The sequence below is a fragment of the Lampris incognitus genome, chromosome 8 (genome assembly GCF_029633865.1).
Source record: "Lampris incognitus isolate fLamInc1 chromosome 8, fLamInc1.hap2, whole genome shotgun sequence".
NCBI lineage: Eukaryota > Metazoa > Chordata > Actinopteri > Lampriformes > Lampridae > Lampris > Lampris incognitus.
This window is the reverse complement of record NC_079218.1, coordinates 48,994,746-49,022,352: the sequence shown is the minus strand read 5'-3', so window position 1 is coordinate 49,022,352 and position 27,607 is coordinate 48,994,746. Positions and strand designations below refer to the sequence as shown.

At 48.3% G+C, this 27,607-nt stretch overlaps 1 protein-coding gene across 1 annotated transcript in view; it reads right to left on the bottom strand.

The window, feature by feature from the left end:
• Positions 1 to 2,827: 2,827 nt before the first annotated feature.
• The window catches only part of srrm3 (serine/arginine repetitive matrix 3), a 65,758-nt gene continuing 40,978 nt past the window's right edge, over positions 2,828 to 27,607 (bottom strand). The window contains exons 4-13 of the mRNA XM_056285510.1: positions 27,334 to 27,414; positions 25,499 to 25,567; positions 22,219 to 22,254; positions 21,345 to 21,395; positions 17,893 to 18,000; positions 17,351 to 17,519; positions 8,772 to 9,058; positions 6,656 to 6,907; positions 6,410 to 6,535; positions 2,828 to 3,053 (exon numbers count right to left, since the gene is read on the bottom strand). Of these exons, the coding sequence (XP_056141485.1) occupies positions 2,828 to 3,053; positions 6,410 to 6,535; positions 6,656 to 6,907; positions 8,772 to 9,058; positions 17,351 to 17,519; positions 17,893 to 18,000; positions 21,345 to 21,395; positions 22,219 to 22,254; positions 25,499 to 25,567; positions 27,334 to 27,414 (1,405 nt within the window). The remainder of the gene's footprint in view (positions 3,054 to 6,409; positions 6,536 to 6,655; positions 6,908 to 8,771; positions 9,059 to 17,350; positions 17,520 to 17,892; positions 18,001 to 21,344; positions 21,396 to 22,218; positions 22,255 to 25,498; positions 25,568 to 27,333; positions 27,415 to 27,607) is intronic.

The following is a 27,607-nucleotide window of genomic DNA, read 5'->3' as shown; positions in this document are numbered from 1 at the left end:
GACCAGGATTATAATGGCTGTAGTCCCGTATCTTCATCTAGCAGGGCTGTGTTGGAGCCCCCAGGCTGTGGCACGGTGGAGATAAGTTCCTGAACACTTAGTCAGCATTGGCATTCGCATGAGCGGCTCCCCCATTCGAACAGGGGCTTCCGGTCTCGCTCCACGGCTCACAGTCTCCCACAACCAATCAAAAGTGGCTTTGTTTACCGAAGCCGTGCTTTCAGCAAGACTTACGTAAAGCCCGCCCGCAAGTCGTCCCGCTCGTCTGTTGTTGTTGTTTTTGTCGTCCACAGTTGTGTAACGATGGCCCCTTTATCTATAATCACCCTGCCAACCGACTGCGTTACCTGTGGTATAACTGTAATCGATGGCCATCTTTGTCCCGGAAGGAAGCAAGAGGGTGACGTCACGCCAGGGCGCAGCGGAACGCTCTAGGCGTCTTGCTGAGGTCACAAGTTTTCTCGAGAGATTTGGCGCCACACACATTCGCAGCGCCCTCTGTAGGCCAATGTGCGTACAGCACGTACAGAACGGTGAAGGTATCCGGTCCTATTTTCGAAAGTCCGGTTTCGCGTAACTTTGTACATTTTGATAAAGAAAAAAGAAACAAGCACACGCAAGACAACACTGACATGGAGCCATGTTCCCATTTGTTTATGTTTATTGTCAGGAATAATTTTTTTATTTATTTTTTTTTACACTACAAATTATGACTCTTACAGAATCAAAAGGGCTAATACTTGGAATAACTGAACAGGTTTTGCTGACTATCTGGTTACACGGGGGGGGGGCGGGAATGTTTACACTTTGAGTGACGTGAGGCTCGACGAATGGGAAGGAAGACTTAGGGCGTTCCCTGATTGCATCATCAGTTTCTCAACCAGTCGAGGACTGCGATGGAGGAGCACTTGAACGTGTGTGCAGAGCCGGCCGGTTTGCCGCGGCAGATCAGACTTTGTGTGTGTGCGTGTGTGTGTTTGTGTGTGTACTCTTCTGAAAACAAGCCCAGAGGAGCCCATTACATGGGAGACACTGTTGGCTGACAACGTAGTGTAGCAAATGGTAGTTTAGCCCACACAATTCCCCACTTCCATGACAACATTCCCCACTTCCATGACAACATTCCCCACTTCCACGACAACATTCCCCACTTCCATGGCGCGGAAGAAAACCAGAGCTCCGGGTCAAGGTTTCTTTCAGCGGACCCACGTGGACCACGGATGAAGTCTGACGCCTTGGCTCCTCGCGCAGGCAGAAGCTGCGTGACAACTCGCACCCAAAAGGAACCGTTCGGACAGCAGCCCCCGCGAGCGGCACCGTTAACGCACGTCACAGACGCGAGTCCCGCGGACGCGCTGGGTCTCGCTAATCTTACGTCATAAGCGAGCCTTGGTCATCGTCATGACGACTATGAGGGTGAAACGCGGGACGACACGGATACATTTTCACACGCGGATACACATCTGCAGCAACCTCACGCGAAGACACGACACACCTCTGGGGCGTGGTTACGCCGCTTTTAGAGCGCGTGGCAAGAAACATAGAAACAAAAAAAACACAGAAAAGATTCATATTCAAATAAATAAAAAGATAATAAATAACCAAAAAAAATAAATAGGTCAATAAATTAAGATTCATAAATAGGTGTGGTTAAAACAGACCCACGTTGAGTGCATGGATGCTTTTTGCAGATAAGTTTTCCTTGTACAGCAAGGTGGCGCTGCAGCCACCTCGCAGGTCACACAGAAACAGTCATACGTAGCAGAATGAATATAGAATCACGTAGACAGGGGAGAGAGGAAAAGTACATCACGGATCATCTTCTTGTTCCCCTCCGCCGTCCCCGTCCGGCTCGGCACGCCGGTGGTGGAGCTAGTAGTGTAGGGGCCAACGGGCGAGGGAGGGACGGGTACATCCTGGAGCCATCACCGAGTCCAGGTATCCCAGGCCTGGGAGCAGCAGGTCTCTCTCCTCTCTCCTCTCTCTCTCCTTATGCGGCATGCTACGTATCCACCAGACAAGCCTTCTCCAGCTATATGGAATATACAGTGCATAGTTTACAAAAGCCAGAGTTAAGATCTATACAAGGCCGGCCTATTATCGTACAGCTTTTAAGAGTTAAAAAAAAGTTGTTTTATTTTGCACCTCATTTCATCTGCTGAGTTTTTATTTACTTATTTACTTATTTTTGTTCTGACTTTTGTTGATCTCTGTGCTTTGATCAAACAGAGCAGTTTGTGGTAAATAATGTCACGGGATGGGGGACAGGGGGGGACGGGGGGGACGGTGTTTCCGATCTAATGTGTCCTTGAAAATGGACGCCCGCCGACGTCTCCTGTTTTTATCTCGTACCTCCGCCGTTATGGGTTTTACTGTATATTCTTGTTTTTCTTTTTTCTTCGGCGAATTCGTTTTTGCTTGGTTTTGCGTGGTGGGAAGATAGAAAAGTGCTCACGCACAGCAAGATTTGTTCTTTAGGCTCGGCCAATTGATTTCTGACTCGGGACAACTCTTGTTTTTTTTTTCCCTCAGGACTAGCTTGCGCAGGGGAATGCACCACGGCGCTACACGTTTCAAGCAGGACTCCATACTAGTAATGCACTACATCAGAACTCTGGTTTATCCGGGCTCTGCGGTGGAAAGAGGTCCACAGCACGGTACGTGGTGACAGCTAGGGATGAGTAAGCAGGTCTGTGCACGGTGTGGTTCAAGATACACGTCATAACCAAACCAGAGCACAGTTAAACCTAACCGAAACCTCCTCTCTCTCCTTTTTTCTCTCTCTCCCCCCATTTCCTTTTTTGCCTCTTCTCACGTCCTGGTGCGCTCAGAAGCCAGGGCTTTCGTAGCTGCTGTAGCTGTGGTTGCTGCGGGAGCGGCTCCGGCTCCGACTCCGGCTCCGGCTCCTGCTCCGGCTCCGGCTCCTGCTGTGGCTGTAGCTGCTGTAGCTGTCGTACGTCCGGCTGCGGCTGCGGCTGGAGCGGGAGGGGCTGCTGGCGGAGCTGGAGGATGAAGGGCTGGGCCGGTAGTAAGGGATCGGCCGCTTCCGAGCGCTGCGGAGAGGGGCGGAGGAGGAGGAGGAGGAGGAGGAGGAGGAGGGGGGAGTGTTAGATGGAACGAAGACCACAGTTAAGACGAGTTAGTGACAGGCGGGACCAGCTCGTTAATTTGCTCTCCGCGGGCCTATTCTGTGATCCGGAGGGGGACGGGGAGGGGTGTTGAGGTAGGTGATAAACCCACACGGGCCTGACTAGTTCTGGGGTTGACTCGGGAGCTGCTCGGCCAGCGGAGAGCAGATTAAAGGTCGGGTCCCAGAAGTGGTGTTATCGTTAAGATCAGTTCAGGCTCTGTGAGAAGACTGAAGGCTGCTGAAAGAGAGCAGCAGTGAGGGTTAATAGAGTCCAACGTGTCTGAGTAAACACAGAAACACCCTGCAAGCACCTGTGCTTATGAGCCCCCCCCCCACACACACACACACACACACACACACACACACACACACACACACACACACACACAAAGCAATCAAATGTGCTGTGGCGTCTGAAGCAAAAAGACCGGCTTGTTAGTAATCACCTGGACAGGCTACCTGTAAGTTAAGAACTGTTAGCTGCCAAAGAAACCTCTTTTTTCCCCCCAAGACATGGGGGGGGGGGTCACCCCAAAAGTTAGAGTCAACAGCGCAGAAACTGATATCAGCGCTATCAAGATACGCCCGCTGCCATGAGGGACACTACACATTACAACGTTATGATTTCCACACAACTGTGGGTTCTCCCAGGCGGGCACTGTGAGACACAAAACCTTCACAGCTCAAATGGGAAACGAGCTCATTACAGCTCCAGTTTGGATGTTAAAAAAAAAAAAAAACACAATTATTTGTCCTCAGGGAAATAAATCTTGATAGCGCATTCATCAACGTCTCTGTCATGAAACATTAGTCCGTACGGCCGTGAGTTTGATGCTCTAAAGCTGGCGTGAGTTTTTTTAATCGTGTGATTTAGAAAACAGGAGATGAAGAGGGAGGAGAAGGGAGGGAGGGAGAGAGAGAGAGAGAGAGAGAGAGAGAGCGCGGAGTGGGCCAGGTTTACTCAGGGAAGGGCTGTGGTTTAGAGCTGCTCAGCCAAGCTTCAGGAGACGGACTAGCAGAGTCCTGCTGCACGGCAACTGTTACCAGGGTAACCAGCCTGCAGCTCGGCTCAGCTCAGCAGCATCCCGCTGTCCTGGCCTCAGGAAAACCTTGTGTGCTGGAGTGAGAGAGTGACAAGTACACACACCGTTCACTTTCATCTACATACACTAGTCCGACAGAGGCGACACGGTGGCTGTGTGTTTGTTTGTACTGAGTTTTCCCCTTAGACGTCACCGACGAAAACCAACATGACATGTTTGTACTGTGCTTCAAATGACGGTAAACCAAACCTCGACTTACAATCAAAATACTCGAGTTAGGGTTTTGATGAGCTGTGTCGCTTACAAGTTCACTTTAATTCAAACATGTACTTAACGCCTCTGGGTGGACTGACTGATGCTCCATCCATCCGTCATCCAAACCGCTTACCGTTACTCGGGGCCGTGGGGATGCCGGGGCCCATCCCAGCAGTCACTGGGTGGTAGGCGGGGAGACGCCCTGGACAGGCCGCCAGTCCATCACAGGGCCGACATACACACGGTCACGCCTAGGGCCAATTTAGTACGGCTGATTCACCTGACCTACATGTCTCTGGACTGTGGGAGGAAACCCACGCAGACGCGGGGAGAACATGCACCGATAGTCCATTCTCCTCTCATAAAGCCTCGTTTTTACCAGTCTGGCGGTTCTGGTTTAGGGATGTTGGTGAAGAATGATCCGTTTTAATGCCAGCTTGTGTTCTCCTACATAAGAATTCACTTCATGCCGTCAGGTTGCCGCCACTGGTTTACGGTCACGGTAACGGCTGGTCTCCGCAGAGACGGTGTTGGGTACTTTTATCGAAGGTTACTGGTTAAAACAGTTTTGTAGACCAACACCTGCTCGGTTACTCGCCAGCCAGTGGCGCCCACTGATTTTTTTTAGATACTACGCTCACCCACGCCGACTGCTGTCGCTAATGGTAACGTAAAATTAAACGACGCGGAGAACTGCACCAATACTACTTGTGTAATTATGGCACGTTACAAGTGGAAGGAAACCACTCCTGCATACACGCACCTGCACGGGTTGACTGACCATGTGACCACAGTAATTAGTCAGTAATAATACTGAACACAAAATGTCCCGTTACACAGCAAATCCAACAATGAGCGTGTCGAGAAAGGAAAGATTCATCTGCTAGGGTAAGGCAGACGTGTCGTTACCGGCAATCTAGCGAAAATGATTGGCACATTTCCTGCCTTCACACATCCGACTTAATGTCATTATGCAAAACGCCGCTGCTTAACTTCAGGGGGAAATAATTTTCTACTCCGAGAAAGACCGTGAAGGCAGCAGGTGCAACGCGGGGAATTGGGTGTTGAGCAAATATCCTTTATGGCATGTCATAAAAGAAATGGCGGCACGGTGCCGCAGTGGTTAGCGCGGTCGCCTCACAGCAAGAAGGTCCTGGGTTCGGGTTCGAGCCCCAGGGTAGTCCAACCGTGGTGCGTCATCCTGGGTCGTCCTCTGTGTGGAGTTTGCCTGTTCTCCCCGTGTCTGCGTGGGTTTCCTCCCACAGTCCAAAGACATGTAGGTCAGGTGACTTGGCCGTACTAAATTGATCCTAGGTGTGAATGGGTGTGTGTGTCAGCCCTGTGATGGCCTGCTGCAGCCTATCCCAGCTGGGATAGGCTGCAGCATCCCCGTGACCCTGAGAGCAGGATAAGCGGTTCAGATAATGGATGGTAAAATATTTCATGTATGTTCAGAACTTCTGGTGCCCACAGTGCATATAATGTGTGCAACCTCTCGGTATCAGCACTGACACTTCTTAACGCCAAATATATTCATGTGGAGCATAGCGGTTTGCTTTACTTCCTGCAGAAGATACTGGATCACCGGGTCTGCATGTCTCCTCTTCACAGAGCTACGAGACGTGTCTGACAGAGGGTAACTTACTAGGCTGTAATCTTCACATGGCGTTTAAAGCTGGGTCAGAACCGTCTTTGTCCCACCCAGTGTAAGATCATATACGCTACACTTCACCCACATGTGTGTTATGTATGAGTGCTGATATATGTGGCGACAGGAAAAGGATTTGAAATCGGGGTGAAAACATATCAGGCATGAGAATAAGCTGCCCCGTGGATGTCTGTTTTGCACTTATACTTTGCAAGGGGGTGGGGGTGGGGGGGCAAATCCACAGTGGTATGTAGTACAAAGACAGCTGAGTACATGTGTCAATATACAGGGTAAACTTTTGACAGCTTCTGTGGTGCCTGCCAGCCGGGATACCTGGTGATCCTGCGAGCTTCCATGAAGCTGGGTGAGTCTCTTCTCCTTTTGCGGATTGGCGAGTAACTCCGTGAGCGACGGCGAGCTCGGCTGTCGGTGTCGGAGTGGTTAGGACTGTCTCTCTCCCTGCGTGCCAAGAAAAGATCACCGTCAGAGTGGCAACGTCAACAGGACGACAACAACATCAACAAGAGGCAGTGACGTTGAATTTGCAGTGAAACGTGGCAGCGAGTGAGGGGGTTTCACCTGGAGTTGTTCTGTCTTTTGTGGGGAGACTTCGCCTTATTGGGGCCTCTGTCCCGGGAGGCGGAGCGCGAGGACGACCGCCCGCTGCTCCAGGAGCTGCTGCGCTGTCGGTGGTTCTGCCCGCCACGGGACTCGCCTCTCTTCCTTGCCGAGGTATGCGAATGGCGTCCCGGGGCTGCCGACGGGCTCCTGTGGTGTGCCTGGCCCCGGCCGGAACGGTGGTGGCGCTTGGACGAGTGGCCACCTTTTGTCCTAGGAGTAGTCCGGACAGAAAATGAGGATGACACGCTTTTAAAATGAAGAGAATGTCAACTCTTCCCCCTATATATGGTTCCCAGCTCTGGTGCTAATCCAGGGGGATGAGTGAGAGAGGGACACCTGCACACACACCATCACTTTCATCCACTTACACTTGTCCAAGAGTGCACAGGGCTGCAGACTACCACATGCCTCCTCCCATACATGTGGAGTCACCAGCCGCTTCTTTTCACCGGACAGTGAGGAGTTTCACCAGGGGGACGTAGCACGTGGGAGGATCACGCTATTCCCCCCAGTTCCCTCTCCCCCCCTGAACTGACCAGAGGAGGCGCTAGTGCAGCGACCAGGACACATAACCACATCCGGCTTCCCACCTGCAGACACAGCCAATTGTGTCTGTAGGGACGCCCAACCAAGCAGAGGTAACACGGGGATTCGAACCGGTGATCCCTGTGTTGGTAGGCAACGGAATAGACCGCCACATTACCCAGACACCCTGACCTACATGTTCATATTAGTCTAAACTGTTGGCTCATCCCTCTATAGGCGAGTTTTCCTGCCCTTACCTAGGGCGCCGGGGTGGGTGCATTGTTCTTCCGGTTTAAACATCTGTAGCTGGATGTATGTAAACATGCAAGCCTAGATCTGCGACATCTTCAACAACATTAAACATTAACAATGGACATTAGAAAATAAAAAAATGGTTCAGGGGCACATTGTGCGGTGCGTGGCTGTACTAATACACGGAAACGCCTGAACGAGTGGTAGGATAGAGAGTGTGTTGCCCATCGACCTGCCACAGAACGGCAATGTCCCTGCTTTCCATTGTTTTCCTTCCACAGAAAACCAACAGCAGATTTCGAATCACGGATGTGGTTGAAGGCTTTGAATTAGAAGAAACCACCGAAAAACGTCTTTGTTTGTTCCCATCACTTCATTGCCAAAAAGCCGACCAAGGAAAACCCTTTCCCTGAACTGTGGTAACTAGGTAGCTACTCGTTACACCGGAAAAGAAAAGCACAGGGCGGAAATGGACCGGAAGTGCCGCGTAAACTTGTCTCTAAAGGTGGGACCAAGTCATTGTTTTCCAAGTCACAAGGAAGTCTCAAGTCTCAGCAATCACGTCCCAAGTCCATCACTTTCAAGTCTTAATCAAGTCATTACGCTCTTAATTAATTTCATAATTTTTTCATCAAATAAAATTCTTCTCGAAATCGGAAATTTTATTTCCCAATTTCCGCAGGGAATATCAATAACCGTAAATTTAAATAACACAATAAGATAAAATTCACAAATACTTAACAGAATTATTAAATGATAAATAAATTCAAAAATACTATTTGGAAATAAAGAAATTAATTAAGAGCGTTTTTAATCAAATAATTCTTTTCAAAATGATTCTTCATCAAATAAAATGCCACTTCAGAGTTTTAACAACAGTTAACGTACTAAATTTATGGAAATCCTGAAGGATTTTTTAAAATTTGTGATAATTGCCGATTGATTCAAAGTGGATCTGTAATTTCTTTTGAATGAGTCGATCGGCTGCACGCCTTCTAAAAGCACTTTATCTTCGGGCTTGGAGAAGGTCTCAAGTCATTCGAGTCAAAAGGCTCGAGCCCAAGTCGAGTCGCTGGTGTTGAAGTCCAAGTCCAGCTGCAAGTCTTTCAATTTTGTCAACAAATTTGTGATTCGAGTCTGACTCGAGTCCCAAGTCATGCGACTCGAGTCCACACCTGTGATTAGTACTGATTCGAAAACAAGTCAGTTACAGGGAGGGGCCTTGAGGGAAATACGATAATCCTGTATGACGTAATATACATATGGTATAGGGGGGGGGGGAGGGGCTGCTGCTTACTTCCTCTGGTGCTGGGAGCTCTTCCCTCGGTGTGTGTGGTTGTGCGGGGAGTGGGCCGAGTCGCTGCTGTTAGCGGGGGAGTGGGAGCTTTTCGCCTGGCCTCTCTGGCCGCCTTTTCTCCTGGACGACTGGGCGGAGGCGCTCCCCGCGGCCACGTGCTTACCGTCCCGAGCGCCCGCCTCCTCCGCCTGGCCCGCTTGTCCAGCCTGGCTCTTGCCGTGGAGTTTGGGCTCTCTCGGGTGAGTGGCCTGGACGCCCGCGGAGCCGGCGGTGGTCAAGCGGAGCTTCTGTAAACAAAACCATAACCAACAAACGGAAAAAAAAAGAAAGGAAAAAAAGAAAAAAGGAGTAAAAGAAGCATTAGAGTGTTTCCACATCGGCGATCGAGTGCTACGGTGTACTTTTCAAACCAAGGTAAACATCTAAAAGAAAAAGTTCTAGTTCTCTTCATATGGCTTATAGATAGTCCTCTATGGTGCAGCGCATGCAATACTTGGCATGCAAAACCATAATGAGTTGAGGAAATCATAATCCCAAAAAACAAACGAACAAAAAAAGAAAAGAAAAAAAAGAAAGAAAGAAAAACTAAGAAGAGGAGCGAGAGAGGGAAAAATAGAAAACTGTGAACCAAATTAAGTTGAAGAGCGGAGGCAGAGTAGAGAGCTACAGAGTTTGTAGAGTAGGAAAAAAAAGAGGACTTCTTCAGTTTATTCTTTAGTAATGGTTCAAAACAAATATGAAACAAAAAAAAAAAAACAGAAAAAAAAGAGTAGACAACTTGACGGAACATCACAGAAATGGAAGGAACAAAATAAAGATTCACAATTATTGAATCAAATCGAATCAGAAAACAAATCGTTTGCTACTCAATTTCTGTTTGTGGATTTATTTATTCATTTTTTTTTTCCTGTAGACAATTGCTGAGATGTGAACAGCGACCCATTTTCTTTGCTTTTTTTTTCTTTTTTTTTTTTTTTCAAATCTTGTTTTAACTCCCTTCTGGTTAACATCCACTTACCAATAAAGTGGTATTCCCTCCTTTAGTAGGTAAGGTATGAAGAAAAGGGAAAAGTGGGGCAACATAAGTGCATCATTAGATTCACAAAATGCAAGAGAAAAAGACACAAAACCCTTCCCTGCCAGTGACTCACGAGACAATGCATGGAAATCAATGGAAAACAACTCAAAAGTAAAGAGGAGAAACACCAATGTGCAGGGTAACCCTCGCTCGTCCTCCGCGGGGCCCGGTCACCTTCCCCGTCCCTCGCGTGCCCGAGGACGGCGGGCGGCGACGGTGACCGACGGGCTCAGCTTTTCTGTACCGCTCTCTTTTATCGGGGGAGCATCCGTCCCCCGGCCCGTTTTACACAGTAGGCTAAACTCCACGGTTACGGTCGGGGTTTCAGCCGGTCCATGCCTTGACTTCTAACATGCTCACTTCATAAGCTGGCTTATCGAAGCGGCGAAGGCCTCTGCTTATCGGGGGGGTACACACCGGGGAGCTGTTCGCTATATCGTAATACGAAAATATAACATGACTGCGAGTGCTGAAACCTCATTAGAGGCGATTACTTAAACGTGTCTTGGATGCGGTCATCTTGCTACAGACAGATACGACCCATCGTTTCTACTGTGTTGTGTTTCAAAGAGTAGCACTTGGGTCATTTTAGCCATTTCAGTCCCAAATAGACTAAATTACCTTTAAGCCAGCAGCCGTCCCAACAGTTATACAGATAATCTGTGTTTTTCTACACGTTTACATTCATTTCAGCTTCAGTTTGAAAGAGAAACGGCGACAACACGGTTAAACCACCCACCAAAACGACAGGACGAGGGACTCATGAAGCGCCTTGGGAACGTAAACTCCTTGGGCAATTTGAGCATTTGACATAGTTGTGTATTACCCCTTGTTGGATGGTCCTGACTAGAGGGTAGCTCTCCGTCACACGTGTTACGTACAGCTGGCTAGTTCACACTTATTCTCCACTTCCTGCCAGCGAAACCTTGTAAACTAGGATACAGCAGAAGCACAAACTGTTCCTCACAGAAGAGCAGAGGGGGGGGGGGGAGCCGTTCTCCGCTAAAGCAGAATGTGACTAGGCGGCGTAATATAGGGAACACACAACCACTGACTCTAGAGTACAGTTGTTTAGAAACAGTCGAGGAACTCAAAGTGACGAAATTCACCAACAAACAGAGAAGATGCTGGACAAACAGGAAATGCATTCTACCAAAACAGGAAAAAAAAAAAAAAGAAAGAAAACGGACAAAAAGAAATGGACCTGAAAAGATAGAAGAGTGGGATACTGGACTTCAGACTGACGTTTAGGAGGAAAGAGCAAAACCAGAGCTCTAAGTAATCCTTTTTTTTTTTTTTTTGGTTAAAGAATCAAATCATAATTGATGAGGTAAATGAATTTGTCTTGAAGACCACTGGTAAATAAAAGAAGTAGAAAGAGAGGAGGAGGAGGAGGAGAGAGAGAGAGAGAGAGAGAGAAACATGGACGTCACTCAGGCTAGGGTGCTTCTCACATTCTCATCTGCATAAAGATCACGTGCGTAGGCAAAGCTTTACCTACCTTCCATGTCAATCAGTGACACGTATGCAATATCAACAAAAAAACAGGAAAGAAAGAAATAAAGAAAAAGGAGAAAGGAAATGTTCTCTGCAGCGAAATGGGAAAAAGACAATGACCTCTTTTAGTATCAAAGCTACATATCTGTCCAGAGGATAAGGGGACAGAAATAAACAAAAAAAGAAAACAAAATGAAGTGAAAGAAAACAGAGGGGGTGGGGGGGGGGCGGGGGGCGGGGGAGTCCAGGCGAAATTCAAATCAAACTAAAATCAGAAGAAGAAGAAGAAGATGAGTCTATCAGCTATATGATTTGCCGTCTTTTTCGCTTGTACAAATGCAGCCGTATGTGTGTCAGAGGGGGGACGGGACGGAGGGACGTGGACATTGTAGGGTTAGCAGTTGTGTTAGTCCAACATCCATAGAGAGAGAGAGAGGAGCTAAAGGGAAGGAGGGAGAAGGGGGCATGCAGAGCTGGCAGATGACAAAGATAAAGGGGTGAGGGGGGGTGGGGGGGATGTCAGGACAACAGAGTGAGACGTGAGTCACAGATGACACAGATGAACAGATAGGGGGCAGTGTGTCGGAGGGGCGGTCGCTGCTAAAATTGACAGCTAGAGAGTCAGCACATTTAAAAGGGACCCCGGTCACATTCTGTGAACAACTGCACAAAACCCCTCGCCAACTTTGTCCCCCCCCCCCCCCGACCCCACCCCACCCCCCACCATCGGCCTATCTTCCATCCAGGGGGCCATTGTTTTGTTTTTCCTGCTTTTTAAACGAGGTGTGGCAGGAAAGACACTTGGGGGAGCTTGGCCAGCTCACTACAATGTTTTTACATTCAAATGGAGGACGGGTCTCGCGTCCAACATGCCTCGGGTCCCTTTGAAATACAGATGTTCGTTAATGTGCGAGTCGCCCAAACTTGATTTCGGAGCTGCACTAAAAACCTGCACACTTTTATCTGAGGTGTTAAGAGACATCCGTTAATCACAAGCAAAAGCATGAGCACCTTTACAGCAGCAGTCTGAGATGTAAAAGACACAGGTTAAAGAAACCAGTTACCGTACATGAGCTGAACAGCAGCGCTACCACAGTACAGTCCAGACAATAAACCTGTGTGTTGAGCCTAGGACTTTCAAAAACATCTAGTTGTCAACATCAAACATTGACCATCCCACGGTATAAACTGGAGACTAAGAAAAAAGGTAGAAGAGAGGTTTTAGCTTCCGGAGGAGACTCACGAGGGCGGGAGTGTCCCGTTACCGGTACAAAGGTGCTGCGGAAAATTTGACGGATTTGAGCCAACCACATGCTCTGTTGTTGACAACGTCAAAAACTGACTGGCTCAAATCTCAACGATCCAAAAAGGCCTCCCTTTTCATCCTCCACTAGGCATGGGACAGACGTGATACTGCCACCTAGAGGCCACATGCAGATTAACATTGTGAATCAAAACAAAGTCAGTGGAGAGACGGGCTTATTCAACACCCCGGTGGTTTGGCAGCAACCTCTGGAGGAGAAAAAGACCTACCCCGGAGCAGAACATGTGCTTGAAAGAAAGACAACTGTATGGACAGGAAGAAACATACCCATTTAACCTACTTGGTCCAGTTCCAAAGCATATGTGTGCTTTTTACACAAACAAGACAGAGAGGTTTGGGCATTTATTCATCAGTGAATACCACTTGGATGCATTGGAAAATACAGAGGAAAAAACAGTTATGAGTGAGACAACCAAAGAGAGAGCGGGAGACAGAGAAAGAGCGAGAGAGAGAGAGAGCAGGTGACATCTTGTAGATACTACATGCAAGTTGTAATAGGAAATGGGAGGCAGCATTGCTAAATAATTTCTGGAAGAGATTCTGCAAGGGCTAATAATCTGGAGAGGTTATCATGGCCCTGTGCAGCCCATTTAGTTGCTTATTAAGAAGTGAAGGACTATTTCACTAGCTAGAATTCGGTCTGAGGGCTGCTGCATGCTTCAAACAAATTGAGGTTCACAACTTCAGATAGGATTTCCCACATCCAAACTGGGGAGTTTTACGTCCGAACAGTTTTACAGCCACGAAACTGACATTCTGCAGGCTGTGCCCACGTCCACCAGGGATTAGCCAGGTGTGCGTAAGTGGGACAATGTAGGGGGGGCTTCGTCTGCAAGTCCATCCATTATCTGAACCGCTTATCCTGCTCTCAGGGTCGCGGGGATGCTGGAGCCTATCCCAGCAGTCATTATGCGGCAGGCGGGGAGACACCCTGGACAGGCCGCCAGGCCATCACAGGGCCGACACACACATTCATACCTAGGGACAATTTAGCACGGCCGATTCACCTGACCTACGTGTCTTCGGACTGTGGGAGGAAACCGGAGCCCCCGGAAGAAACCCACGCAGACACGGGGAGAACATGCAAACTCCACACAGAGGACGACCCGGGTCGACCCACCAAGGTTGGACTACCCCGGGCTCGAACCCAGGACCTTCTTGCTGTGAGGCAACCACGCCAACTACTGTGCCACCGTGCCGCCACTTTGTCTGCAAGTCCATCTGTTCATTCTGTCTGTGTTGACTGCTCACCATGGACAGCTAGCTTCGAGGAAAAAGTGTTCGCACAAAGTGTTTGCATTTTCCACATTTTCCGCATTTGACACTTGGTGTCGTGATTACAACGACTTCATGTTGATGATCCTACCCCTCTGTATGATGGATGGCTTCTCACCCCACCGTCCCAGTTCAGCTAGTTGGAAAAAGGTATGAGTGACTTGGCCAAAACGACCTGTCCAACATGACCGGATGGCGTGTCTCATAACTGGTTTGTTTGAAGCGTGCAGAAACCTTCAGTGAAGTTCTTTGTGTCCTTAGTGGGGTGGTGGTTTTACTCTTACATAATGACTGTCCGCTTAGCGCCAACGGTTAATTCACACCGTGGAACATCAGGATGGTTTACATAACAGCTGGTTTAAACCCCAATTCAGCCTTTTCCACCAGAGACCAACACTAGGGGCTACTGTTTTAACACTAGAACGACCGGGATTTCACTCCTACCTAACACGACCATGGGCGGTCAAAATGGCCACCGGTTTTTAAACTCTATATCCTGTCAAGATAAATACCCAACTGACATATTAGAGCATTGCATATGTTAGTATATCTGTTCGGAAACTGACACCAAAATTAAAATTTTAACAACTTTAATACTATTTTTCAAACAATTTAAAATGGCCGCTGTCCAACGCCTGTAAATACCGCAGCGCCTCGGTGGTAGTCATGGTGCGTCTGTAACCAGACATGTTGGAAATCATCCAAAATCAGGTGTAGACTATTTCCCTCCGCTGGAGGACGCTAGTGTGTTTCTAGGACAGAGCAACGAACTTCGCGAAGGAAATGACGCGACCAGCACACGTCATAAATACTGACATGACGCGCACGATGACGCACAAATTATGTTTGGTCACTTTGACCGCTCGTGGTCGTTTTAGGTAGCTCTTACCATAACTGTTTCTGTGCAATTGATCTAAAACTCATTTTCATGCAAATATATGCAATTTTAGGAGCATTCAGGGAGCAGCAGGTCTGTATCTTTTTTTTCCCCCGCAAAGTTATTAAACGTTGAAAATCCTAAACCGTCAAAATGACCGGCTTGGTCGTTCTAGTGGAGCCAGAGCAGAGGAGCAGCTCCAGATGGAAAAGCGAGTGAATAAAATGATCAAACCTAATTGTGATATTGATATTTTCATTGTGTGTCTTCAGATTTATTTATTTATTTATTTATTTTATCATATTTTGGCAAATCAATTATGACCAGAAACGAGACTATTTGATGAACAGAGCCTACTTTGTCACTCAGTGGACACTGTGTGTATAATTATACAATTTCTGTGAATGGGATTATTTAAGTTACCTTATCTTATATTATACTATCCTTGGGCGCTGACTTTGTCAGTTCATGCTTGGATCAAAATGGTTCCCTTTCTATCTTATGACTGGATTAGTCAGCTCAAAGTCATATCTGTCATGTTTTTAAAGCACCCAATGGAAAGTCGGACCCTGATTTGAGCAACGTTAATCAATTAAAGGCCCGTTGCAGTGGAAAACAGCTGTTTTAGTTATCCGGATGGTTTGGGGGAATTAGGGTGCATCTCAATGTGATTAAAAATCAAAACTTTAGGTTTCACATGTTTGTTTTCCCCCCTCTCCTGGAGAAAAGCAAATTGATGTTGTTTTCAAACTGGGTAAAATACTTGACATGTTGTTATATCACACATTTTAACCCCTGGGTTAGTTTGTTTCTCCCGCCTGTCAAAGTTCTGCCCAGTTTTTAATCCCCCCCTATTCTCAGCAAGTTGCTTACAACATGCCTTAACCAACGACCGGGATTTCACTGCGACCTAAAACGACCATGGGCGGTCAAAATGACCGCCGGTTTTTAAACTCCATATTCTGTCAAGATAAATACCCAGTTGAGAGGGGGACGCTAGTGTGTTTCTAGGACAGAGCGATGAACTTCACGAGGGAAATGATGCGACCAACACACATCATAAATACTGACATGATGCGCACGATGACGCACAAATACACGTGGTCATTTTGACTGCTCATGATCATTTTAGGTAGATGTTCTCATAACTTGTTTTGTGCAATTGATCGAAAACTCATTTAATGCAAATATGTGCAATTTTAGAAGCATTAAGGGGGCGGCAGGTCTGTATCTTCTTTTTCCCCCCACAAAGTTATTAAACTTTGAAAATTCAAAACCGTCAAAATAACTGCCTTGGTCATTCTAGTGTTAAAGTGCAGTTAGCTCAGACATGCAGTCGTTGTTCGATACCTGGGTGTCAATAGTGAGTTTACACACATTCACAAAGAGGGAATGTGTGTGCATATCATATGTGTGCATATCTTTCACTGTAAAATGCTGAACTAATCCGTTTGAGCCAGGTCGCTTTGCAGGCCCCGTCCCTGCAGGTAGCGCATTATGGATTTTCCTCAGTATCATCCATTTTTAATCGAGCTTACCACCGCTACATCGTGTAAGGAAGATATGCTGTATTTACAATTTTCCTGTTCCCCTCCGGTATTTGACCTTCTGTCAATTTGTCAGTCTAACATCTTTTGCAAAAAAAAAAAAATACAAAAAAATACAAAAAAAAACATACACTCCCACACAAGAGTTGTGGTGAAATTGTTGGTGCATAAAACATCTAGCTGAAAGGCTGGTAAATGCATTATCTCATTGATTTCTTGCACATTCTCTGCATTTTTCTGCGATATTTGGATGATTAAAAAGCACTGGAATGGGTTTTACGGGACTTATCTGCCACATATCTAAGAAGCTTTCCTTATAAATTCAAATCAGAGCATTTTAAGGTTCTTCATGTTTGATATATCTTGCCATACAAGGACCTTCATGAGAAACAAATGTGTGATGCTCTCATACGGTCCCTGGTTCGACTGATATGTATCTCGTGTGTTAGCAGGTAAGGGCTTAAAGGAGACACGTTTTCTTGTCTGTTCATTAAGAATCGTTGGTTCTCTGTGTTTCTGGTATTAACGTGCTGCATGTGGCGTGCTACTGCTGTGCTCCGACTGAGAGGCCCTGACCTGTCCTCAACAGAACCACGACAACCCTCTTCCTCGCCCTCTTTCTCTGACACCACAGCAACAGAACCAAGATGGCAGAGGAGTCAAAAGAGAGGCAGAAACAAAGCAGGAGCAGCAGGAGCAAGTCGTACACAGGACAGGATTGTGATTTACACTTCAGGAAAAAAAAAATTGGCTTACAAAAGGAATAACTTAAAAGTCAACACAAAGAAAATGTCTAGACAGTAAATACCAAATCAAAGGAGAGGAGAATTCATGTCAAAACAACACAGAATGTAAGATAAAACTCAAGTTAACTTGAGGAGTCTGTGGTAGAGACCACTGGCGTGGGGTTGGGGGGCAGTGGTGTATTTGAGGGTGGGGTGGGGGAGGGGGTCGGGGGGCAAAATAGAGGAGATTACATACATCGTGACCCTTCTCGCTCTCGCTGTGGTTGAGTCGGCTGGCCTTGCCGTTGCGGCTCCGCTGGCTGTGGTGTCCGTTGTGCCACTTGGTGGGACTGGTGGGGCCGGGGGACAGCGAGGAGCTGGATGCCTTATGTCCATCTGTCTTGTGCTTGGAGGAGTCTGGAAGTCTGGACAGGCAGACAGGCAGACCAAATATAAACCACAGCAAACCACCCCCTCCTCCCCCTTTTTCTGCAGGGAACGAGTCAAATGATGCAGTGTGAGTAATCATGGGCATTTAATGGAGTGCATTACAAGATACTCTGAGGAGCACCATTTGCATCATAATCTATCCCCTGACGTTTGAGAATAATTGGTCGCAGTGAGAGAGTAAGTCTCAATAGCAACTGTGCGACATTTTTAATCAAATCAGTATTCGTGTCTGTCATGTGGCCCTAGTACAAGACATAATTTGAACCAGTGAAATATCAAGATTTGAACAACTTGGCACATCACTGTGTGTGTGTGTGTGTGTGTGTGTGTGTGTGCTCAGGGGTCTACCTTGAAGGAGACTTGGAGGTACTCTGGGTGGAGGAGAGAGAGGCGCTGCGAGAGCTACAGCAGCTGCCTCGGCGCTGAGACCTCCTGGTTGGGGACTCACCAGGGGACCTGCTGGGTCACACACACACACACACACACACACACACACACACACACACACACACACACACACACACACACACACACACAAAGAGTAAAATATCATGTCACATATAAATAAACAGATCCAGGCTCTGAGGAATATACACAGATGCACATACAGATGCACATGGATGGATAGATAGATAGATAGATAGATAGATAGATAGATAGATAGATAGATAGATAGATAGATAGATAGATAGATAGATAGATAGATAGAGAGTGGAGGAAAATCGATTCACGTAAGAATCGCGATTCTTATCTTCTACCGTTCTGAATAGACTCACAAATAAAAATGAGATTATAAAAAAACGTTTTTATACGCTGTGCAAATTTGGGCCGTCTCAGACGAAAGATGAGTAAACGTGGCGAGATCTTTGGTCGTGGCTCCAAAACGGCGGTCCTACGTCGCACTGTGAGACAGGCCCAAAGACGGCCGTTGTGAGGATCTTGCGACCGAAGGTAACCCGGGACAAACCGTCTGACAGCGTAAAGAAGTTTAGGACTCGATTCGTACTTGGCCTCATGTTGCTCCAGCGGCGTAGGTTGATGACGCGCACTGATGCGGGGCGCACGCTGATGACGTTTATAAGGCGTTGCGTCGTAGCCTGCGAGTCAGCAGGTGTATCGTACAGTCTACATACGTCAAACCTGACGTCGTACCCGAAGTTTATTAGATCCACATGGCACAGTGTGGCTTGCAATAAACTTATAGGATTGCTAAACTCTCTCAGTCTGTAGGAGGCTTCGATTAGCCGCCGCGCTGCTAGCGATGCGCGCACCTGTTCCGGCGTGGGTGCCATTTCTGCTCGGGCACAATAGCAACTCGGGGGGGGGGGTCCTTCGACTACATATGACGTCACGGGTTATGTCGCTAGCTTGCGCTGCTAGCTTCATAGTTATTTAGCTGTGTTTTTCACAATCCACGTTGACATAGAGTTGGTTAGCAAAGGTGGGAGGCCCGTGCTGCGTCTAATGGAGCGAGGCCGCAGGCTCCAGGACGAGCGAACGGGCCCGAGCTGCGTCTAACGTCAATCATACTGTTTCCCGCTGTTCCTAAACTGAACTAGACCCTACCCCGGGCCCTAGACAGCGAGAGTTACGTCAACTCCGTAGACGTCAATGGGCCACTTATTTAACAGCAATGGCGGATCATGGGCGCCCCGGATAGTTCCAAACAGTGCGCATAGAATATGCGTCACGTTGGAATATAGCTATAGCTATATTGTAGCGAATTCGGGGGACAACGCAACCACAGGAACTGCCGCGGCCGGGACGCGAACCTGTATCGCCCGCACCGCAGGAGGCATCGCTAACCGCTAGACTAAAGGGTCAGACCCGCGAGCCAGCGGCCAGCGTGTCTACTAATCCATGCACGTTACAATATATAAATGTAAAAATCTGAAAATATTGGTTCGTAGTGTAAACTACTAATAAGACCGTTAGCCAAGCGGTTAGTGACGTCGCCTTGTGGTGCAGTACACCTCGTATCGAATCCCGCACCGGGCAAGAAAATAACCGGTTACATTGGTGGCAGCGGTGGGAACCGGAAGTGTGCAGATCCTCAGAAGTCTCTTCGGAGCGCGGGAATAACAAAGCGCGGGGAGGGTGACGACTGTAAACTACTAATAAGACACGTGAGCCCCTAGCTAACGGATCTGACCCTTTAGCCGAGCGGTTAGTGATGTCGCCTTGTGGTGCAGTACAACCCCGTATCGAATCCCGCACCGGGCAAGAAAATAACCGGTTACAGTAGTAACCAGAAATCGCGGCTAAGCGGTTCATTTAAATGACCCGCCAAGCTTCGTTCGGAACTATTCGGCGGCCACATGAACCACGTGACCCTCTCGCGTTCTGACCCCCCTCATTGACGCAACTCGCTCTTTCTAGGGCTCTGGCCCGACCCAAACCCCTACCCAATCATAATGCGCCAGTCGCTACTAGCGTTAGCTCTTAGTACCCTTTCTAAAAAAAATGGAGCCCCAACAAATTCAGCCAGCCCCATCGTCATTGAAGGCAAGCGTTTGGGCGCATTTTGGATCTTATAACCTCCCGGGCAAGAAGGAGCTTGGCATGACTCATTCAATACGCCCGATTTGCACAGTGAAAGTTAAGCATTTCGAGAACACCACAGATGTTAGGTCTCACAACATACGCCATCACCCAGAGGGGAAAGAAGTGGAGCTTCTGCAGCTCTTTACCGAACTCCCAGCCAATTCTGGACCGGCAAAAAAAAAAAAAAAACCCAAAACCGATCCATCACCTGTTTCATTTAAGACCTGCACCCCTACATGCGGGTCTTCTGACAATGAAGGATTTCGATTTATTATCCAGACAAGCGAGCCAAAGTACGCCATACCATCGCGTTGGTTCTATTTTTAAACTGAGAAAGGTTAGGTGTGCCTTTATGTGTGCACATTATTGCAATCAATTGATATAACTTGTTCAAATATATAAACTATATAATCTCATGCACACTTAAGCCTTTTTTAGCGCACACCGGACTGGAGTAGACCGTGACATTAGCACCCCTATGTACCGTAGCGAATCCGGGGGGCAGCCGAGACGCGAGCCAAGGTCTGCGCTAACCAGTCGACGAAAGGGTCCCGACCCGTTGTCAAGGGCTGGCGAGTCTAGCCATCCGCGGTCGTCGCAGTACCAGATTCGATTTTGAATCGGGAATCCTTTTGAATCGGAAATCGATACGGAATCGAATCGTGACCACCCAAGAATCAAAATCGAATCGTGAGATTCTGAAAGATTCTCACCCCTAACAGATAGATAGATAGATAGATAGACAGACAGACAGACAGACAGACAGACAGATAGACAGATAGACAGATAGATAGATAGATAGATAGATAGATAGATAGATAGATAGATAGATAGATAGATAGATAGATAGATAGATAGATAGATAGATCCATGGACAGACAGAGCAACACAGCAGCAGAGGGGACAGAATAACTGATGTGCAACCAAATCTTTATATTCTTGTAGAGTCTCTGGGCCTGAGCCTGACATAAAAACTAACAATTTATGGGGAACTGAACAGTCACGCTTGTTTGTATTCCTGCTGCAACCATTATCAGTATTGAATGATGCCCGCGTGTAGTTCCCCCGCAGGCAGGAGACTGGCTGCACCTCACTCATTCTCACATCCTCAAATACTATTCAGAGTAAATATGCTAATGCTGTATCCTTTCTACAGGGTAAGAATAAGAAACTGTTCACACGAGCCGGCTGTTATCAGGAGGCGGAACCCCAGCTGATGGATTCTAGGTGAGAAAAGGACAACCTCTTTATCTCACCTCTTTCTCTGTTTGTTCTTGTCTTTGTGTTTGTTCTTTGGGCTGCCCGATCTGGAAGGAATGTAATGAGTTATGAGACGGTCTGCACAGGAGAGAACAGGAAAGTTGCATTCCCCCCCAAATATAGCTGACCAAATATAGCTGACCAAATGTAGCTGACCAAATATAGCTGACAAAATATAGCTGACCAAATATAGCTGACCAAATAAGTGATACAGATGGCTGAGTACCGACCGCGCCACAAATAATCTACATGACATGAATTTGGATGTTACAAATGGAGCTTCACTGAACTTTTTTTTTTGGGGGGGGTGGATTTCCCCCCTTTTTCTCCCCACTTGTCTTGTACCCGTCCAATTACCTCACTCTTCTGAGCCGTCCCGGTCGCTGCTCCACCCCCAATCCGGGGAGGGCTGCAGACTACCACATGCCTCCTCTGATACATGTGGAGTCACCAGCCACTTCTTTCCCCCCCCCCGACAGTGAGGAGTTTCACCAGGGGGACGTAACGCATGGGAGGATCACGCTATTCCCCCCAGTCCCCCCCCCCTCTCCCCAAACAGGCGCCGTGACCAACCAGAGGAGGCGCTAATGCAGCGACCAGGACACATACCCACATCCGGCTTCCCACCCGCAGACACGGCCAATTGTGTCTGTAGGGACGCCCGACCAAGCCGGAGGTAACACGGGGATTTGAACTGTTCAACGCCGTCTTGTTAGGCAACGGAATAGACTGCCACGCCACCCGGGCACCAAAGCTTAACTGAACTTTGTTAAAAAATAAAAACATTTTGGCAATAGTATTTTACAATAGTAACTTACACTACCACAATCATGTGATGATGTACAATGTGTTGTCCCTTGTCATACACACCTATGTCTCCTCTTTCTTCTGGAACCAGATGCAGATCTGCAGAGATAAACCACCACAACCGTTATCATCATGCTGTCATGACAGCTATACACTGTACACTAAATTTAAGAATCGATCTTTGCTTCTCCTCTAGACCAGGACAGCTCCAGTACTATTTGTGAACACGAACACTCTTTTCCCATGATGCATATCTGTAATGTGCAGATATGCATCATGGGGCTCCATCTGGTGATGAATACATTGGAAAAAAGCTAGAACCTCAATCCAGTTTCATTTATTGGCTACAAGTACATTTAGGTACACATTATCCTTAATTTTATTTTATATATATATATTTTGGCGGTCAGTCGGGGTCGAGTATGACCATGCTCCCTCTGGGTCCTCATTTGGGTGTAGAGGCCGATCCTGGAGCCACATAATGGGAGGATGCCTGTGTGTGACAGCTTTTTACGTGGAGAGGCTGATGCGCCTGCAGCCACCCCACGGTCCTTGGCAGGGGGTGGGGCCAGATGGCAGTCCAACGGCATGGGGAACCAAGACGATTGGGGACCACCCTCTGTTACAGCCTTCATCCGCCTTCACTGCCGTTGTGAGCTGGAGACATCTTCCACCAGTTCCACCGTTGAGGTCTTTGTTGGATTGCGCTTCATCGGGAACCTCCCCCTTCCCTTGACCTGTCCACCTTGGGCGACCCTACCAGGAGCCAAGCTCCGGACGGCGTAGCTCTTGGGGTCATTGGTACACACAAGCCTCTCTACCGCGGCAAGATGGAGATCAGTGAGAAGATTTGTGACGCAAGTCACACACATCCTCATATCTTGATCACAAACAGCCGTCTAAACATGAAAGTGCAACATTACTATGGAAATACAATTTCCAGAGGAGGAACAACACTGAACATAATACGCCAGTGTTTCCCCACACACGTTGCCTTCTTCAATGATGTTTAAAGGCTGCTGGTTGTGGTTGTTTGCAAATAAATCACAGACTAAATGCTGCCATTGTTCTGACCAAATCATTTACCACCATTATACAATAAACAGCAGCTTGATTTACGAAACGGGAAATGAAAGTTTTACGGTGGTTGGCAAAGCCACCCTCGCAGTGCCGTCAGCCGCTCCTCTGGTATGTGGCGAGCAGAGCGAGTCCAAGCCCCATGTTAAAAACGCAGCGGTAAAATAGATGATAATCCGTTTTAAATGTTACCCTATTTTCTACCTGCCCTGGGCGATGCTGATGGTGTGGCGGGCCATCACCGAACGGGAAACGCTGCTTGCCGTTTCCACGCCCGAGGATCGCGGCTAACATTGTCCGGCCCCGGCTAGCGTCCTTGGGTTGTAGGCCACATCTGAGACGATGAGTTCAGTATCAAGTCTAAGTCAGTTATATTTCTATAGTGCCAAATCCCAACAGAAGTGATCTCAGGGCATTTCTCATACAGAATTGATCCATGTGATTTCGTCACACTTGTGTGTCATCAGAAACAATACGCTACTGTTAATGATGTGCACGCTAACTTATACCTACTGAGGGATTGATGGATGTGAAACTCGAACAACCGCGTTGGAAATTCCCCGAACGGCTTCTTACGCTAAACTCTCACGTCATTTCACAGGTGTTTTTTTTGCAACATCTGCATATTCATGACATCCCTATAATGCTACTGTTACTTCTAACCTGCGGGTCTGTGAGACACTACTCGATTGTGAAGTCCAGGGGTGTTCTCCTCACTGAGCGTCATTGGAGGGAGAGGCGGGCCACGCTGGAGTCCTCACTGCTGGACTGACATGTCATCTCGCCGTCACTCCTCTCTTCATTCCAGTTTCCATGGCGATTAGCGGAGAACGGTCTCCGACGACCGTTCTCCGAAAGGGCCCTACGTTTCCCCGCGCTGCGTGCACACACCTTCAGCCGGGGCGGGAGGGAGAGGCGGGAATAAGAAGGGTGTTGAGTGGAATGGCTCTGTGGCGGGGCGGGGGGGGGGGGGGTGCGAGCCGAGTAATAAAGCTGTCAAGGTGATGTATATGGCTGATGTACGGCTTAGCGGCAGCAACAGCGGCCCCTTGTTTTCTCGACTCGGGGATTCAACCGGGGGGGGGGGGCTCTGCAGGGCCTTGTTCTGCAGAGATCACTGACCCCCCCCCCCCCCCCCCCGCTCCCTCCTTTCTTTGTGAGACTTCACGGTCCCAGTTGCCTCCCTTTGCCCACGGCTACCGCAGCAACCGTGTACAGATACCGGTTTGAAATGGGTGTGAGCCATTACGCGCAGTAGCGAGCTGCACATAACACACGGGCAGGGCTGCGGGTTGCACTCTCGCAGGATCGCAGCGCTCACTACTCAGAAGGAGTCAATCGTCAAAGGCGGGGCGGGGGGGGGGGTGGTGAGTTACGGTCTCTGGGGAGGAACCCTGCATGCTTAGTCCCCCCCCCCCCCCTTCCCCTACATATCCTCCCTACACATTACACATCAGCTAGACCTGCAGTGCAGAGCAGCTGTGGAGTTATCTGAGGCGGGAAGAGGAAGGTGGACTGGGTGTGTATGTGTGTGTGGGGGGGTGGGTGGGGGGGGGGTGGGGGTGCAGAAGAAACAAGTGCAGGGCAACGCGGTGATGCTCAGCAATTTGATGATGGGCTCATTCGTCTTGCTCTCTGCACGCCCACGTACAGGTGGGTTTAATAGAGCGGCGGCGGCGGGCTCCACTCCCCGCAGCCAGGCCAGAATTAGGAGGAGGAGTCGTCCGCTCTTTACAATTGTCTTGTCTCTACGTACCCCAAGGTGTTGTGGGGTTATTATCTCTCGCCCTCTCGTTCGCTCTCTCTCCCTTGTTTCCGTCTTTTGTCTCGCTATTCCGCACGTACGTCACAATCGTCGTCTCCCAAGAGCAACAGTTACCGTGCGCGCTTTCCAACTACGACAGAATTGAGAAAGCGGCGTTCTTCTTTCCCAAAGGAAACAGATTAAACATATTAAACAGCATCCACAATCAAACCAGAGGAGGTCGATAGCTCCTCTCTGATGTTCTCCTGGACGTGCTTCTGTTTCCTTATCGACCCGCAGGTGTTGCCGTGCAGAGCACAGCGACGGACCCATTACCGGGGCAGATCCACGGAAGGCCACTACGTTACTTATACTTCAAATACCAGTTCAGATTCAAAACCTGCGGTGTCTTCGTCAAAACCCCACCCGTCCGTATCGCTCGTCTTCATCAAAAGCAAACATGAGTTGCGGCACCTCCCTCGTAATTACGACACACAGACACACAAAGGCAATTATCCTCACCTGTCTCGCTTGTGTTTCTTCCCACTCTTCTTCTTCTTCTCTCTGCGAATGGGTGAAGAGCTGTCAAACCTACAATAATAATCATAATAATAATGTAGCGAATTCGGGGGGGCAACCCGGGAACCGCCACAGCCGGGACGCGAACCCGGATCTCCCGCACCAAGGGCGACTTCCCGGGCTGCCGCCCCCCCCCCCCGAATTCGCTGCATTGGTGTCAGAAGTAGGATGGTGAGGCCGTAAGGCCATCGGACGCACATGCGCCCAGAGGTGTGAGGGAGGTGATATCCCGAAGGAGGGGGGTAGTGTAGCGTGCACGGATAAACAGACTCACTAGCGCTTGGCTAATGGGTCGGACCTTGTAGTCGACAACGCCGCCCGTGGTGTGGGAGACACGGGTTCGTGTCCCGGCTGTGGCGGTTCCCGGCTGCCCCCTGAATTTGCTACAACAATAATAATAATGGACAGAGGGGGAGAACACTCGCCGTGATCACAAAATAAACTAGCGAACCTCTCTGAGATGAATGGCTGCTCAGGTTACTGTGTTCCAATATACTACATTAACACTAGAAAGACAGGGATTTCACTCCTACCTAAAACGACCATGGGCGGTCAAAATGACCGCCAGTTTTTAAAGTCTATATTCTGTCAGGATAAATACCCAATTGAGATATCAATGCATTGCATATGTTAGTATGTCTGTTATGAAACTAACTGACACCGAAATTAACATTTTAACAACTTTAATACTAGTTTTCAAACAATTTAAAATGGCCGCTGTCCAACGCCTGTAAATCCTGCAGTGCCTCGGTGGTAGTCATGGTGCGTCTGTAACCAGACATGTTGGAAATAATCACAAATCAAGTTTAGACTATTTCTCTGCACTGGACGACGCTAGTGTGTTTCTAGGACGCGTTATTATGACTCCCACGGCACTTCCGGGCAAGACACGCCCCGCATAGCATTCAAGCGCTAGGATTGGCCAGATTGGCCAGTACTCGTTGCCTCTGTTGGTTGGGTGGGTTAAGGTTAGGGTTAAGGTTAGCTAATCAGAGGCAGAGTAGGGGCCGGTCTTCCTAGAATCCTAGCGCCTGGGCGCTACGCGGGGCGTGTCTTGCCTAGAAGTGCCGTGGGATTCATAATAACACCTGTAGGACAGAGCAATGAACTTCATGAATAGTGACATGACGCGCACGATGAAGCGCAAATTACAAGACGGTCATTTTGACCGCTCATGGTCGTTTTAGGGAGATCTTATCTCAACCTTTTTGTGCAATCGATGTAAAACTCTTTTTAATGCAAATATACGCAAGTTTAGGAGAATTCGGGGAGCGGCGGGTCTGTATCTTTTTTTTTTTTAACAAAGTTATAAAACTTGGAAAATCCAAAACCGTCAAAATGACCGCCTCGGTTGTTTACTGTTAGCTAAAGTCTTGTGCTTCAGTCCATCAGTCATCACGACACCTCCGCCAGGGAGCTCGTGTCCCTCACTCCGTTCACCTCCCCATGCATCTTCTCCTTTTACAGCCTCTCTCACTCATCTGCAGCGCCAATTCTCCTCCTCCTCCCTGTAATCTGTCTCTCCTTCTCCTCCTTGCTCCTGTTCTATTGCTGACCTTATCAAGAGAACACAAAGGGGGACTTGGTGGCCGTGCTCCGCCAATCACTCTTAACAGGATTCGCATTCCCCTACACAAACCGTGCAGGCTGCAGGCCTGCTCGGGAATATTTAAATGAGACAAAATGGAGTTTCCTCCATCACAACAACACAGTGGGAGCGTTCCGGTGTCGCGGCGGGGAGGGGAAAAAAAGATTCGTGGAGGTGACTTTCCACTCACCGGCTCCTCCGGCGGCCAGATTTCTTCTTCTTCCTCTTCTTTGGACGAGGGGATGGAGAGCTGCTGGATTTTCTCTTCAGTCTAATTCGCCCATACAGAGAAGGAGAGAGAGAGAGAGAGAGAGAGAGAGAGAGAGAGAGAGAGGGAAGTGAAATACATTAAGACGTACTCGATACGACGACAGTGTTTACTCCGCAGAATAACATTCCGGTTGTAATTATTTGATGACTAGTCAGTAACAAGGCCGTCACATCAACACCACCTGTCTTATTTT